Source organism: Calonectris borealis, chromosome 4, assembly GCF_964195595.1.
Source record: "Calonectris borealis chromosome 4, bCalBor7.hap1.2, whole genome shotgun sequence".
Taxonomy (NCBI): Eukaryota; Metazoa; Chordata; class Aves; order Procellariiformes; family Procellariidae; genus Calonectris; species Calonectris borealis.
In genome coordinates, this window is record NC_134315.1 from 8,731,489 (window position 1) to 8,743,511 (window position 12,023).

The 12,023-nt window shown below is 41.7% G+C and overlaps 1 protein-coding gene across 2 annotated transcripts; it reads right to left on the reverse strand.

Moving 5' to 3' along the window:
• Positions 1 to 216: 216 nt before the first annotated feature.
• SLBP (stem-loop histone mRNA binding protein) lies at positions 217 to 8,714 on the reverse strand. Of its 2 annotated transcripts, XM_075148544.1 has the most exons (9): positions 8,370 to 8,712; positions 7,639 to 7,770; positions 5,109 to 5,213; positions 4,516 to 4,575; positions 4,121 to 4,252; positions 3,349 to 3,498; positions 1,923 to 2,007; positions 1,074 to 1,181; positions 217 to 747 (listed from the first exon to the last, which is right to left on the reverse strand). In XM_075148544.1, exons 1-9 carry the CDS (start codon positions 8,510 to 8,512, stop codon positions 718 to 720), a joined length of 945 nt encoding a protein of 314 aa, XP_075004645.1. In that variant the 5' UTR covers positions 8,513 to 8,712; the 3' UTR covers positions 217 to 717. The 2 variants fall into 2 exon arrangements, with proteins under 2 accessions (XP_075004645.1, XP_075004647.1); XM_075148546.1 differs by lacking the exon at positions 3,349 to 3,498 and having other exon boundaries at positions 8,370 to 8,714.
• Between the last annotated feature and the right edge of the window lie 3,309 nt (positions 8,715 to 12,023).

Consider the following 12,023-nt stretch of genomic DNA (forward strand, 5'->3'; position numbering starts at 1 on the left):
GGTCGACAACAGGCTTACCCATTATAACTAAGTCTTAAATTCACCCCAGTGGCCTGCACACAAATAAATAGTTTTTAAGGTCTCCCTCAGAGGATGGTGCTAACACACACATATCCTAGCCTAGTATCAGTCTCAGATACGTGGCTTTCAGTATGTTCCTCTATTTTGTTATCCACAGAACATCACTAGCAGGAAATGAAGTTGAAGAGTCGTAAGTAAATGCAATTCCATTTATTTTCCAGCAACATCCCATACAAAAGTAATGGAAACATTAACTGCTTTCAGCAGAAAATCTGTACAGTGTTATCATTTACAACAGTTTTACATTTAAAATCAGCAAATTAAAAAGAATCAAGCACGTTACCTACACATTGTTTTCTTGACTGTATTAACAAATGACTCATGACTATTTACAAATTTCAAATTCAGGCTACTGCTTCTTAAAGCGTTATTGCCTGGGCTTTAGCATACTGACCTCCAATTTTTTGAGAGTATTTAATTTCCAATCAGTTAAATTTCTGCAAATAAAAAGTATCTGCTTTTTTTTTTAAAAAAGGTAAGGCAGTTTAATCTTACAGTAAGTAACTGCAGTAGATGAGTTTACAAGTACTAATCAGCAGTGTGGTTCAGCTACCACCTGTATTACTTTAAGTCAGATCCTTGTAGTAATGTCAGATGGAAAAGCAAGGTAGCATAGAGATGCTCAAAAATATCTCCCTACTTTGCTCTTGATCTGCAGGTGGACAACTGAAATTATGGACACAATGAGAAAAAAAAATCAGTAAGATCTTGCTGAACTATTTATAATTACTTGAGGATAGCATTGCCTTTGGCTCTTTTTTTTTTTCTATTGAAAGGTTTTATAAAAAAATCTGATATACATAAATTAAAAGTTAAAAAGAAGTCACACAACTGTATTTTTACATAAGTTTGGTCCAGAGAATATGCAGACCAACCACAACTTAGAGAACAAGTCTTCAACTTTGCTTAAGCTTTCTTACTATTAACAGCTAACCTCTCAAATTTAAAAGAAACTTCCTCTAAAACAGCGTGCACAAGACTATTTAACTCACAGTATCGAAATCTTTAAGTGGTTCACTCAAACACACTTCCAAGTCAAATTCACCTCCTGCTTGATAGTCAACATGTCTAACTTTGGTGGGGGTGCCAGCACAGGTATCCTGGAATACAAAGGCAGTTAATAATTAGCAGCTAGGTACAGGTTTAGTTATACAATAATTCAGTTCACTTCTGTAACTTGTTTAGATGACCCTGTAGCAGAGGCTTACAAACACTTTACAGGCCATATAAAACCCCAAGGCTAGTCTTAAGACTGAAGAGATTTAAGAGAAGGCTTCTGCCCATTTAACCACATTCTAAGATTTCCTGCAAATGTTTTAAAGATCTATATATGCACACATTAAAACATTATACAGATCCAATATTCACCAGAGAAACAAATCCGGTAAGAAAAACATTACTACATCTTTACTGAAGGTTACTGCTCAGCTGTACTAAATGCTTTCTGGATATAAAAAGAGCCTACTTCAAGAAGTCTGAGTGTGCCAAGAAAATGATGTCCTATTTTAACATTAGATATTGCAATCTAAAGTAGTATTTTCACTGTATGTCACAGTTCATAACTGACATGCTTTAAACAGATAAATTTTCTTTTGCAGGCTATGAAGAATGAGATACCTGTCATTTGAGATGGTCACTTAAGTTCTCTCTAAACTCAGACTACAGCCAGATATTGGCTATAGCTGGGAAAATGTCCGAATTTAAAGATAGCTCAACTTTATAGACAGTCCCTAAACACAGCAGATTATGAAATTTCTCACGTGTTCAGACTACTCAGGATCTAATTCCAAGTAATGGACCAATTATTAACAAATATTTATGCAAGTGACAGATATGCTTACATCATTATCTTGACAGCTTGTTTGAGATTCAGTAGAATTGCTTCCGACAGATTCTGTCTCCATCTCACCAAGGTCGACAGGACTACTGTAAAATAATTACAAAGCATACAGCTTAAAACAAATGCATTTTTTTAGTAGGAAGTTACACTTTGTAGGTGCAGTTCTGAAAACGATGGCCAAACAAAAACAGGGACAGTGGTAGCAAACTGCCGAGACCAAACAGAACAGCAGGTCAATTCAATACAGCCAAAATGGATGAGGACTGAAGTCTTGAGATTGAATACTGCAACTTGTCAAAGACAAATACCCAACACTCAAACAATGCCTCAATACAAATGATGACAAATGCTATGGAAGAGCAAGGAATTTCTTTTCTTCCAGACACGGTTTCCATTAATTTGTTTTGCAACGTAAGATTTAATATCCACTATACACAGAACTAGACCCCAGCATCTGAAAATAGATTTGTATTTCAACAACAACATATACAGTAGGCTTCAGGCCGAAATACCAACTCTCCTCACATCAATTACAAGTAAAAGGAAGGTAAAAGCAAGCCTTTGCTTTTAGATCCCATTGCTGTTAGGGAAAAACAGTAGTTTATTACCACAAAACTGTTTCCTGAGGAATTAGTTACATCTGTGTCCCCTTCATTCTGTAGTCCCACAGTTTTATTTTGGATGTTCCCTGATCAGCTTTATTAGTTTCTATAGAGGGAAATAACTAGCTGCATTATTCTAGATCTTCTAGAGCAGAATACCACAGCAGCCTGGACTGTGAACACTTTTCTCCATGCTTTTGATTTAATGGTACCTTGAGATGATTTTACACGTACTTCTTTCCTCCCATCTGCTCAAGAAACAAGATTTTATACCACTGTTCTTGAACTAGCCAGTGAGATGGCTATGAGGCAGGTTCTGGTATATTGTATTGGTCCAAGCTCAATATTCATGAAATCTGTTAATTAGCGAGGACTCCCCAGCACTGCTTCCTCCACAGATTAATCTGCAGACTGCTCTGAAAGAATCAGTTTGCCTCGACGGTGTGGTATTTTCTTTTATAGAGCACTGCAGAATGAGCTCTGATTTCACCCAGTGGACATACATTAAAGAAGTGGGGGATATATATGTATACCCTTGCAAGGACACTGGGTAAATCTAATCCCACCAGCTAGGTCCAGAAAGCTATTAGATATTCTGACTGAGAATGAACTGAATAGCACTTAGTGCGGACAAGTAACTAATGAAAACATTCAGCAATCACTGACTTGTCTCAAAAAGGGCTATGCTGGGCTTTTTTTTTGTTTGGCTTGGGTTTTTTTGTTTGTTTGGGGTTTTGTTTTGGTGTTTTGTTTTGTTTGTTTGTTTTTAAGATGAGATTTTATATATTAATTTCTATAAAGGTATCTTGAATACTGCATACATACATTTCTTGCAGATCACATCCTTCTTCAGTAGGTGGATCCCAGGAATGCAATGCAACTTTCCATAGTTTAATTTGCTGGTCCCATGACCTACGGCTGTATTTCTTAAATTTATTTGGAGTTCTGGGATGAACTCCTGGTATACGATGGCATCTATTCAGATATTAGACACGAAAAATTCATTAGTGTTTTTTCACACATACATAACATGTATTCTTAAATGTTAAGACTGATGGCCTGCTACACAGACTCATTATAATGCAGCAAATTCTAAGTTATTGCATTATTTATGAGAAAATAATACTGTGCAATTCCAGCACGCAAGTGAAAAGTTGTCAGCTCCATATGAACTTTTTAGTTTTTCTGTCTTCAAGTCAAATGAAAAAAAAAAAAGATCAATCATAGGTCTGAAAACCTTATTCCAAACTTCAGAGCAACTGTAGTCCATTTTGTCTTTTAGTTTACTAATGAGGAAATTGACTGCAAAAAGCAGTTTCATTTCTTCTAGTTGACAAGCACAACCAAAAGAACTTTCACTTCTGTTTCTGCAGCATAAGAAAGTTTGAAGGAATATTCCTCATGTACCAACTAGTTAAAAAAAAAATCCACGTCTCATTTGACTTATCAGTTAAAAAATGTCTTAGAAAGTTTAATTTCTAGATGCCTTCTATTTGAATGTGTCTCACATACCAAGTTTAGTACATTAATATGCTTATAAAAAACAGGTATGACTTATAATCAAACATTTAGTTTTCCAGAAACTCAAGCAGCTTACCTAGGAACTTCTTTAATGTATCTATCATATGCAATTGTGTTTTTTCCATAGTTTATCTGTTTTTGTCTTCTCATCAAAACCACTTCATCTGTCTCGAGTTCTACTGTCACAGTGGACTCCTTTGAATCAGAACTAAAGAAAAAACATCGTAGGTTTAGGGCTACTAGAAAACAAGCGACACTCAAACAAACCCACATGTAGAAGACTATAAAGAAACATGTTTGTCATGGTTTAACTTTTCAAATGAATGCTTGGGATGTTACTGAACTATGATGTTAGAGCAGACTTGAGATGAACTATTTCAAACTGAGCATTTTCAGAAGCAACAATGGTATATGTGAAAATTCAGACATATTGTCAGGATTTTCCTCAGCTAAGCTAGAAATTTAACCTACCTTCCAGAGGAGGACTTCCTTTCTCTTGAAAATTCATTTATCAGGAGTTTTCTTCTATATCTGTAAGAGTTCAAATCCACATTAAGAATATACACAAAGAGAACATGTAAGGCTGCACTGTCACAGCTCACAGTTGATTTTACTTCAGTTTTGAAGAAGTCAACCCCGACACTGTAAACACCTTTCCACTGTGGAACTGATGTTTCAGTTTTCCCCTAAAAAAAACAGTTTTCCCCTAAAAAAAAAAAAAAATCTGAGAACTTTCTTTTCCTAAGTCTTTTCCCTAAAAATCTTTTTATAGCAATAATATGCAAAACCAGTAATTAGTAAAAGGACAAAGTAACTTAATCTAAGAGATTTAGGAAAGGATTCTTCCAAAAGGGAGATACTTAGTGATACACATCAGCTCTCCAGAGTATGCTATGACATTCCTGCAGGACTTAAGCCAAAGCTGACCAAAGCAGCACAAAGAAGCTAAGGTTGGTCTGTTTTTACTACAATGGTGAATTTAAAATGACAAGTCAATACAGATTCTACAAGACAACTACTATTTCCCCTGCTTTCCCCACTTCATCTTAAACACCCATGGGTACCTTGCAATTTCTTTGTTAACACTGGTCCTCATTTCATCTTCTTCCACAGCAGTTCCCCAATCTGAACACCGGGAAAGGGGTCCAGGGCCTTCTGGTGTTGTAAAACTAGAAAGAAAGAGAGGAAAAAAAAAAGGCCTCTACATTACAATTTTATTTTATTGTACTTCCCACCCCACCCCCAGCATCTCCCCCATTCACAGCTTGATAGCTATTTAATATATTCATTTATAGTACTCACAATGGCTGTGAAAATCTTGTATTGTTCTATTAAAATGTCATCATTATAAAATTAAGCATCAGTTGAGAGATCCACCTTGAAGTTGTGTGGTTTGGGGTTTGTTTCCCCCCCCCCCCCCCCCCCTTAAAAAGTTTATGTAGGTATCTATAGAAACATACCACTGTAGCATGTAACCTAGCCTACACTTTCAATAACTTTAAGCTGGTGTCCTTCAGAAAATGGTATGTGAAATACCAACTGTACTCATTTACTCACTTATTTTCACTCCACTAAATGAGTTTACAAATATTTATTCTTTCATGATTGCAGACTCATTAGCTATATAAGAGACAAAAATTAGAACACAGAATTCAATTGTACAGTTAATTAATTAAAATTACACGATAGCACCGGGAGTTTCTCCATGTGAAAATATACCTAGCAGGGAAGGCAAAGGCACAAAAAAAAGCGGTCAATTTTTAGCTAGTAAACTGAGATTTGCCATGACTTTACAAACTGGTATTTAACAACTTTATTGTAGCCCATGAGCATCACGAGCAGATTCAGACTGTTGCAGGGGAATAAGCTTATATCCCTTCCCAGCCAAGAATAGTTGACTACATTCAGATTACTGAATATGCTTTCCAGTTTCTGTCCTCCTGATGACCGATTTTCCTAAAGTACAAACTCAAAACCATATCCTACAGACCAGAGCTTTTTCAGTAGATCTGGAAATGCTCTGAAGACTTACCAGGATTCTGCGCAAAGAAGTCCTTGAAGTCAGGGAATTAGATCCATCTGCGCGAAAACCAGTTCAACTCCCTCCCTGCTCCCAGCTCAGAAATCAACTTGCACTACTTTGAAGTTTTTGTTAAATTCAAACTAGAAGTTCTTTTTAGATGAAACCCAGTTACCAACTCAGAAAAATTAAAAACCCATAGTAAACAGTACAGGTCCCTCTGCAAATACCTGTCCAGCCTCCAAGGATTTTTAGCATTTGCTTGTATTGATTTCTAACATTGCAGAAAATGCAGGCCACATTCAATTATTGCTCGTCCATGGTAGAGAACAGCGCAATCCCAGAAGTTCCCGGTTAGTCCCACCATCTGACCTTTTTCCTCAACACTGTGTCATACTTTTTTATACTTGTTTGATTCTGTACCTCTCGATTAATTTGCTCTGTGACAGTACTGGTGCCAGACATACTAAGCTTAGCTGTCTTTCTTCAGACCCTCATCCCCACATGCCATTTCACACTTGGCGAGAAGCTCTGGTGCTGTGATAGGACGGCAAATGGTGCTCAAACTCTGCCAGAGGTGCAGACAAACAAGGCAGCAGCCCCGCCCCAGACTGAATCTGTTGTATGACCCAGCCTCCATCCTGATCCTCTTCCCATTTTAAAATTTTATTTTGACAATGTTGAATTGGCATAAACAAAAAGTAGTTTTAGCGCAGGAAGAGAACCACTTCAATCAGAGCTGAATCCAAACTAAACCAGAAAGTACGCCTGTTCAATTCAATACTGGAAGACAGACAAAAGCATTGCTTATTTAGGTGGAAACTGATGAAGCAAATCTGTAAAGTTTCATCTTTGTACTTCTATTCAAACACACGTCCTGAAATTAATTCTGGATATTGTAATTTGAGCCACTGACCAATGCCTTCCCTGCTTCTTATCAGCAAAGAAAAATGGGTAATTACAGGGCACAACCCACCTCTTTCTAGATTAGAAATCCAGATTCAATCAACAGGGCTGCAGGCCACAACTCCCATCCACTGATAAAAGGGACTAAAGGGACCGTGGGACCGCAGATAGCGATACAAAGTAAGATACTTGCACTAAACTAAGTTTACCTGTGCTGGGAAATGGTAAGGAAGGCAGCGAGCAGCGGTATGAACAGAGTGAGTGACCTCAAAGCAGACCCCACTTTTCAAGGTGGTCTGTACCGCCTTTGGAAATATGAAGGCAGATGACATTTAATTTTACCACGACAGTACGCACAGCCTATATCCACAAACATAATTGGCTTGTGCAGTTACTGCTTCATGATAAATGGCAGTAAGCAAGCATGAAGTAAGACAGAAAATGATGAAGAATGTAATTCAAGCCATAATGAAAAATGTTTATTCTTAAGAAGTGACTCCAGTATAAGAACACTGCACTTGATCCTTTTCCCTCCTTTCAGACCAGCTATTTATGGTCGACAACTGATTTATAAACAGCCAGGGCTTGGAAAACTGAGGGCGATAGTCAATTCAGCAGCTCCTGATGAACGAAAGAACAGAGTTGTTTCCATTGCGAGCACTGCCTACCTGTCCAGCCTGTTGTCAGAAGGCCTGTACTTGTTTTCATCAAAAACAGATGAATCGGTTTCGTTCTGCTTTCTCCGCTTTCCATCTGCGCCACGTTTCCGTCCCTGGGACCAGCGAGGCGGGGGCTGCGGGCTGGCGGCAGACAAGGCAAGACAAGGTGAGCACGCCAGGTGGTTTCAGGTTAATTAAGCTCTTTGAAACATCCCCGCGCGCAGACGTCGCAGCCTATTGACTCATTTTACTTCAACACATCCAGCTGAGGGACACAAGCGGCGGGGGGCCTCAGGAGTCCCTCAGAGGGAGCCCTCCCACACAAGGAAACCCCGCCACTCGCGGCCCCGCAACCTGCCCCTCACCGCCCGGGGGAGACAGACCTTCCCCCCGCCGGAGCTTCCGCCCCGCTTCCCTCCAGGCGGCCCAGCCCAGCTTCGCCTTCGCTGGGGGACCCGCACCTCAGCGAGGGGCGACCGGCTGCCCCGCGGGCGAACATGGCGGACCGCGGGCGGCGGCCGCGCAACGGCCCCCCTGGGGGCGGGGAGGCCGCGCGCAGGTGCGCGCGGGCCGCGGTTGCCCCCTCCCCGGCCCGGCGCGGGGCCCGCCCGGGGGACGGGGAGCGAGGGCGGCTGGCCGCTGCCCGCCGCTCCGCCACCGGGGAGCGGGGAGGAAGGGGAGGGAAGAGTGCCGGTGCCGCCGCTGCCGCCGCCCCTCGCCTCGGCCCGCGGCGGCCCTACCTGCTCTTCGTGCCGCCGTGCGGGCTCCTCTGGCGGAAGGACATGGCGCGGGGTGCCCTCGGGAGGGAGAGCCGGGCGGCCAGGGGACCGGAGCGGGCTGCGAGGGAGAGCAGCTGCCTTTCCTCCCGCTCAGCCCTTCGCATCTCCCGCCGGCGCTGACTGACACCGCCCGCCCCGCCTCCCCGCAGGGCGCCTGCGCCGGCCCCTCCAGGGCGACAGGTACGCGGGGGGGGAGAAGGGGGAAAGCGCAGCCGCCAACCCGCGTCCCCGCCCCGTCGAGCCGAGCCGAGCCGAGCCCGCTAGTGGCCGCGAAGCAAGCACGCTCCCCGCCGCGGACGGCCCCGAGGACACTTACCACTCCCCCCCCCGGCCGGTGTAATGGTTTAGCCCGCTCCCGCCGGCCCCGCCCAGCCCCGCCCCGGGGCGTGTTGGCGGGAGAATCGAGCGCGGCGGCGCGCGGTTTTGGCGCGCGCTAGCTGTGGGGCGGGGCCAGGGTAAGCGGCGGGGCCCACACCACGGCGAACCTGCGGCCCGCGGCGTGGAAGCGAAGCGTTGCCCATGTTAAACAACAAAAACTAGCCAAAACAAACGGAAAAACGCGAGTTCCCGTGATTTAAAGATGGAGGATTGCAGTCGTCAGCAGGGCCCTTTAGTCCACGAAGAGCACACGGTATTTCAACGGCCAGTTCAAACCCTACAGCAGACTGTAATGACATAAATTTGTACTTTATGAAATGACATGGCATTAAGTAACATTTCATATCGATATTGAATAAGGTTGGGTAATGCCATGAGGTTGCTAGGCTTTAGTAAGTGGAGTTTTCAGGTGGTTTTAATTGCAAGTGGATGGTGTTTCCACAGACCTGGCGTATACTGACGTTTCACAACAGGAATTTAGAAATGACTTGGAGAACTCCTGCAGCAGAACACGAGCGCAGCTTTAAATAAAGTACCTGGACTGCAGGCTGGTGGGACTCTGCAGAGAGATGCATGCCAACCGGGCAGCCTTTTCTGCTGCCCTCGGCACTGCTTCTTGGACACTGGACGTAGCTATCGCAGTAACAAAGGCACAGGTGGTAAAGTTACCTCTAGGTAAAGTGATTTTTATCTCCACAAGCAAGCAAGAATTCATATTTAGAAAGGCATTAGATTAGTTTTGGAACGTATGTAACGGTCAGGTTTCTGCAGGAATGAGCAATGAGAATGGGGTGTTTCTCTTGTAGAACCAGATTAGAGTTTTCTTCCTTTTTTCAAGAGGCATTTTTCTTGCTTCTCAGACCAGCACACATATCAACTGTTGTCAGATTAAGGTTAAAACAATCAGCGAAGAGGTACAATATTCTTAATTTAATAAAATTTATTGACATTAGTAAGATATAAAGCAAAGGAAATAACACTGTTCTCAAAGTAAACTTTTGTTTTGTTCTAGAATTCAGTTTCTAAGGTATGCAGTTACCCCTGCGAGTGTTTAATTATGTGTTACATTTCTGCTTGTTCAGATGCAAGCTTTGCGTATTCTGATTCAGCTTTACAGGAGAGAGTCTGTTTTCAGTATACTACAAAAAATCTGTCGGGATGCCTCAACTGAAACCTTAAAAATTACGAAAAAGTGCCGCCTCCTGCTTCAGTTCACAGGAGCAACATGCGAGAGGAGAAAGCTCACAGTCAGGATATTCATCCTTTTTTCCTCTAACAAGAGCCCCAGCCTATTTCATTGAATCAATTTCTTCCCAGCACACTTAGGTAATACCCCTTCATCCTATACTTTCTGGTCGTAAGTTTTCTGCTGTCAAAAGTTAAGTTCTCAAGAATTACAGGCTTTGTAAGAGCTATTGTCACCTATAGCCATAGTAGCTCTCGCTTGCCATAGCAGCTGGCACAATTTTGCATTAATGCTGATAATGCAGTTTCTTCTAACCACATCTCACCTGTGTGTCATGAACTGAATCATCTGTTGCACTGGCCCAGCTGGCCTCTCCATTACTGCCATTTGGTTACTGCCTGTGGCATGCATTAATTTCTTTTCACTATCAATATCTTCATTGCCTCTTCTTAAAAAAAAAAAAATTACCACTGTACAACAGCTATGATAATAAAAGTTCAAAAAAACCAGAGCAGAATTATTGTCATGCTATCAGGATACAGAAAATAGGATTTTAAACTTCGTTTTAGCAAGCTTTCTTCTGGATCATACATGGTTTGCATGTCAGTCTGCATTTTTACTGAATCAGCCTCCACTTTCTCTCACAGGTAGCAGAAAGCCAGCAAACCTTGGCTCTGGTTACTTGACAGAAAGGCAGTTACACACTCATACCTAACCTAGCTCATGCAAGGTAATCGCATGGAGTCAGTGTAATTAAGTTACTGAGCTCTGAAAACAATACAAAAATTCTGCGGGTTTCACCAGTAAAGCTTTCTAGTGCAGATGTGGCCGTAGTTCAAAATACTTCTGATATTTAGGGATATAAGACTATTTCAAAAGCTGCAATTAGGTATTTTTTTTTCCCTTTAACTTGCACATTTGTTTAGTAAGATTGCAATAACCACTGCAGTTCTCAAGAATCTCTGCTTTTTGGCTCAAAGACCAGACACTTAAACAGCAGTAAGGGAAAATTTAACTGTCAGCTGAGCAGGTGCAAAGCAGCCCTGGAGTAGGTATTTGACAGATTAAAGAGCATAAACCCAATGAACCTGGGTGAAGTGAACCTAACATTCATTACTATGACAGGCTGTATTTCATCAGCAATGAAATGTGTTTGATGGATGGCGGAAGTACCAAACAAAAGGTTGTTTGTTTTTTGTGGTTTTTTTTGTTTGGTTGGTTTTTTTTTACTTTATTTTATTTTTAATTTTGAGCAGCTTAACAAAAAAGCAACTACTAAAGCCCAGCAACGATTTTCGGAGAGACTTTCTGAGTACATATTGACAGGTGGTGTTTTGTTTTTTTTTTTATGAAGATACTTCACGCATAGCAAGGTTGAAGTGTATTTGAGAGGGAGAATTTGCATGTCTACTGTAGAAATGAAGCATGGTTTCACAAACTACAACTTTCTCATGTAATTATTTACAAAAATGAGAGATGCCTGCTACTCCGACTTCTTTCAGGTCATCACTTACATAGAATTGGAGCTCTTCACAAGTTGAGTAGAAAGGACATAGTCACCAGGCAGAGCGGGTGGCAGTACACACCTTCATGTGCTAGGAAGAAGGAATTGTCCAAACAGCGTAATTGCAGCTGAAACATACATTGCTTTGGATCCGTATTATTTAAAGTAATCAAGACAGTCATCAGAGGAACAGGACCTGCAATATCCAATACATATCTTAGTCTTTCTGCCTCTTCTTCACCACATGGTCCCATTAATTCCAGGTCTCTAAACTCAAATCTTGAGTAGTTCCAGGAACACATTTAGTTTCTTCCTGTTTCCTGATTAATCTTTTTTGGAGAGTTGAATAGAATGGCCTACAGGAACATCCCAGCTGAAGTCTGGTAAATAATCAGGCATCCCTTCTTAGCCCTTTTTCTATTTGCAGATACAAAAAGGGGCTTTCTTCAAGGCTGTGCAAAACCATACAGCACAGTATCTACATCTGCTTTTAACTCTGGGCACAAGAGCAAGGGTAAGAAGGTAGAGGTCAGATATGGGTCCCAGA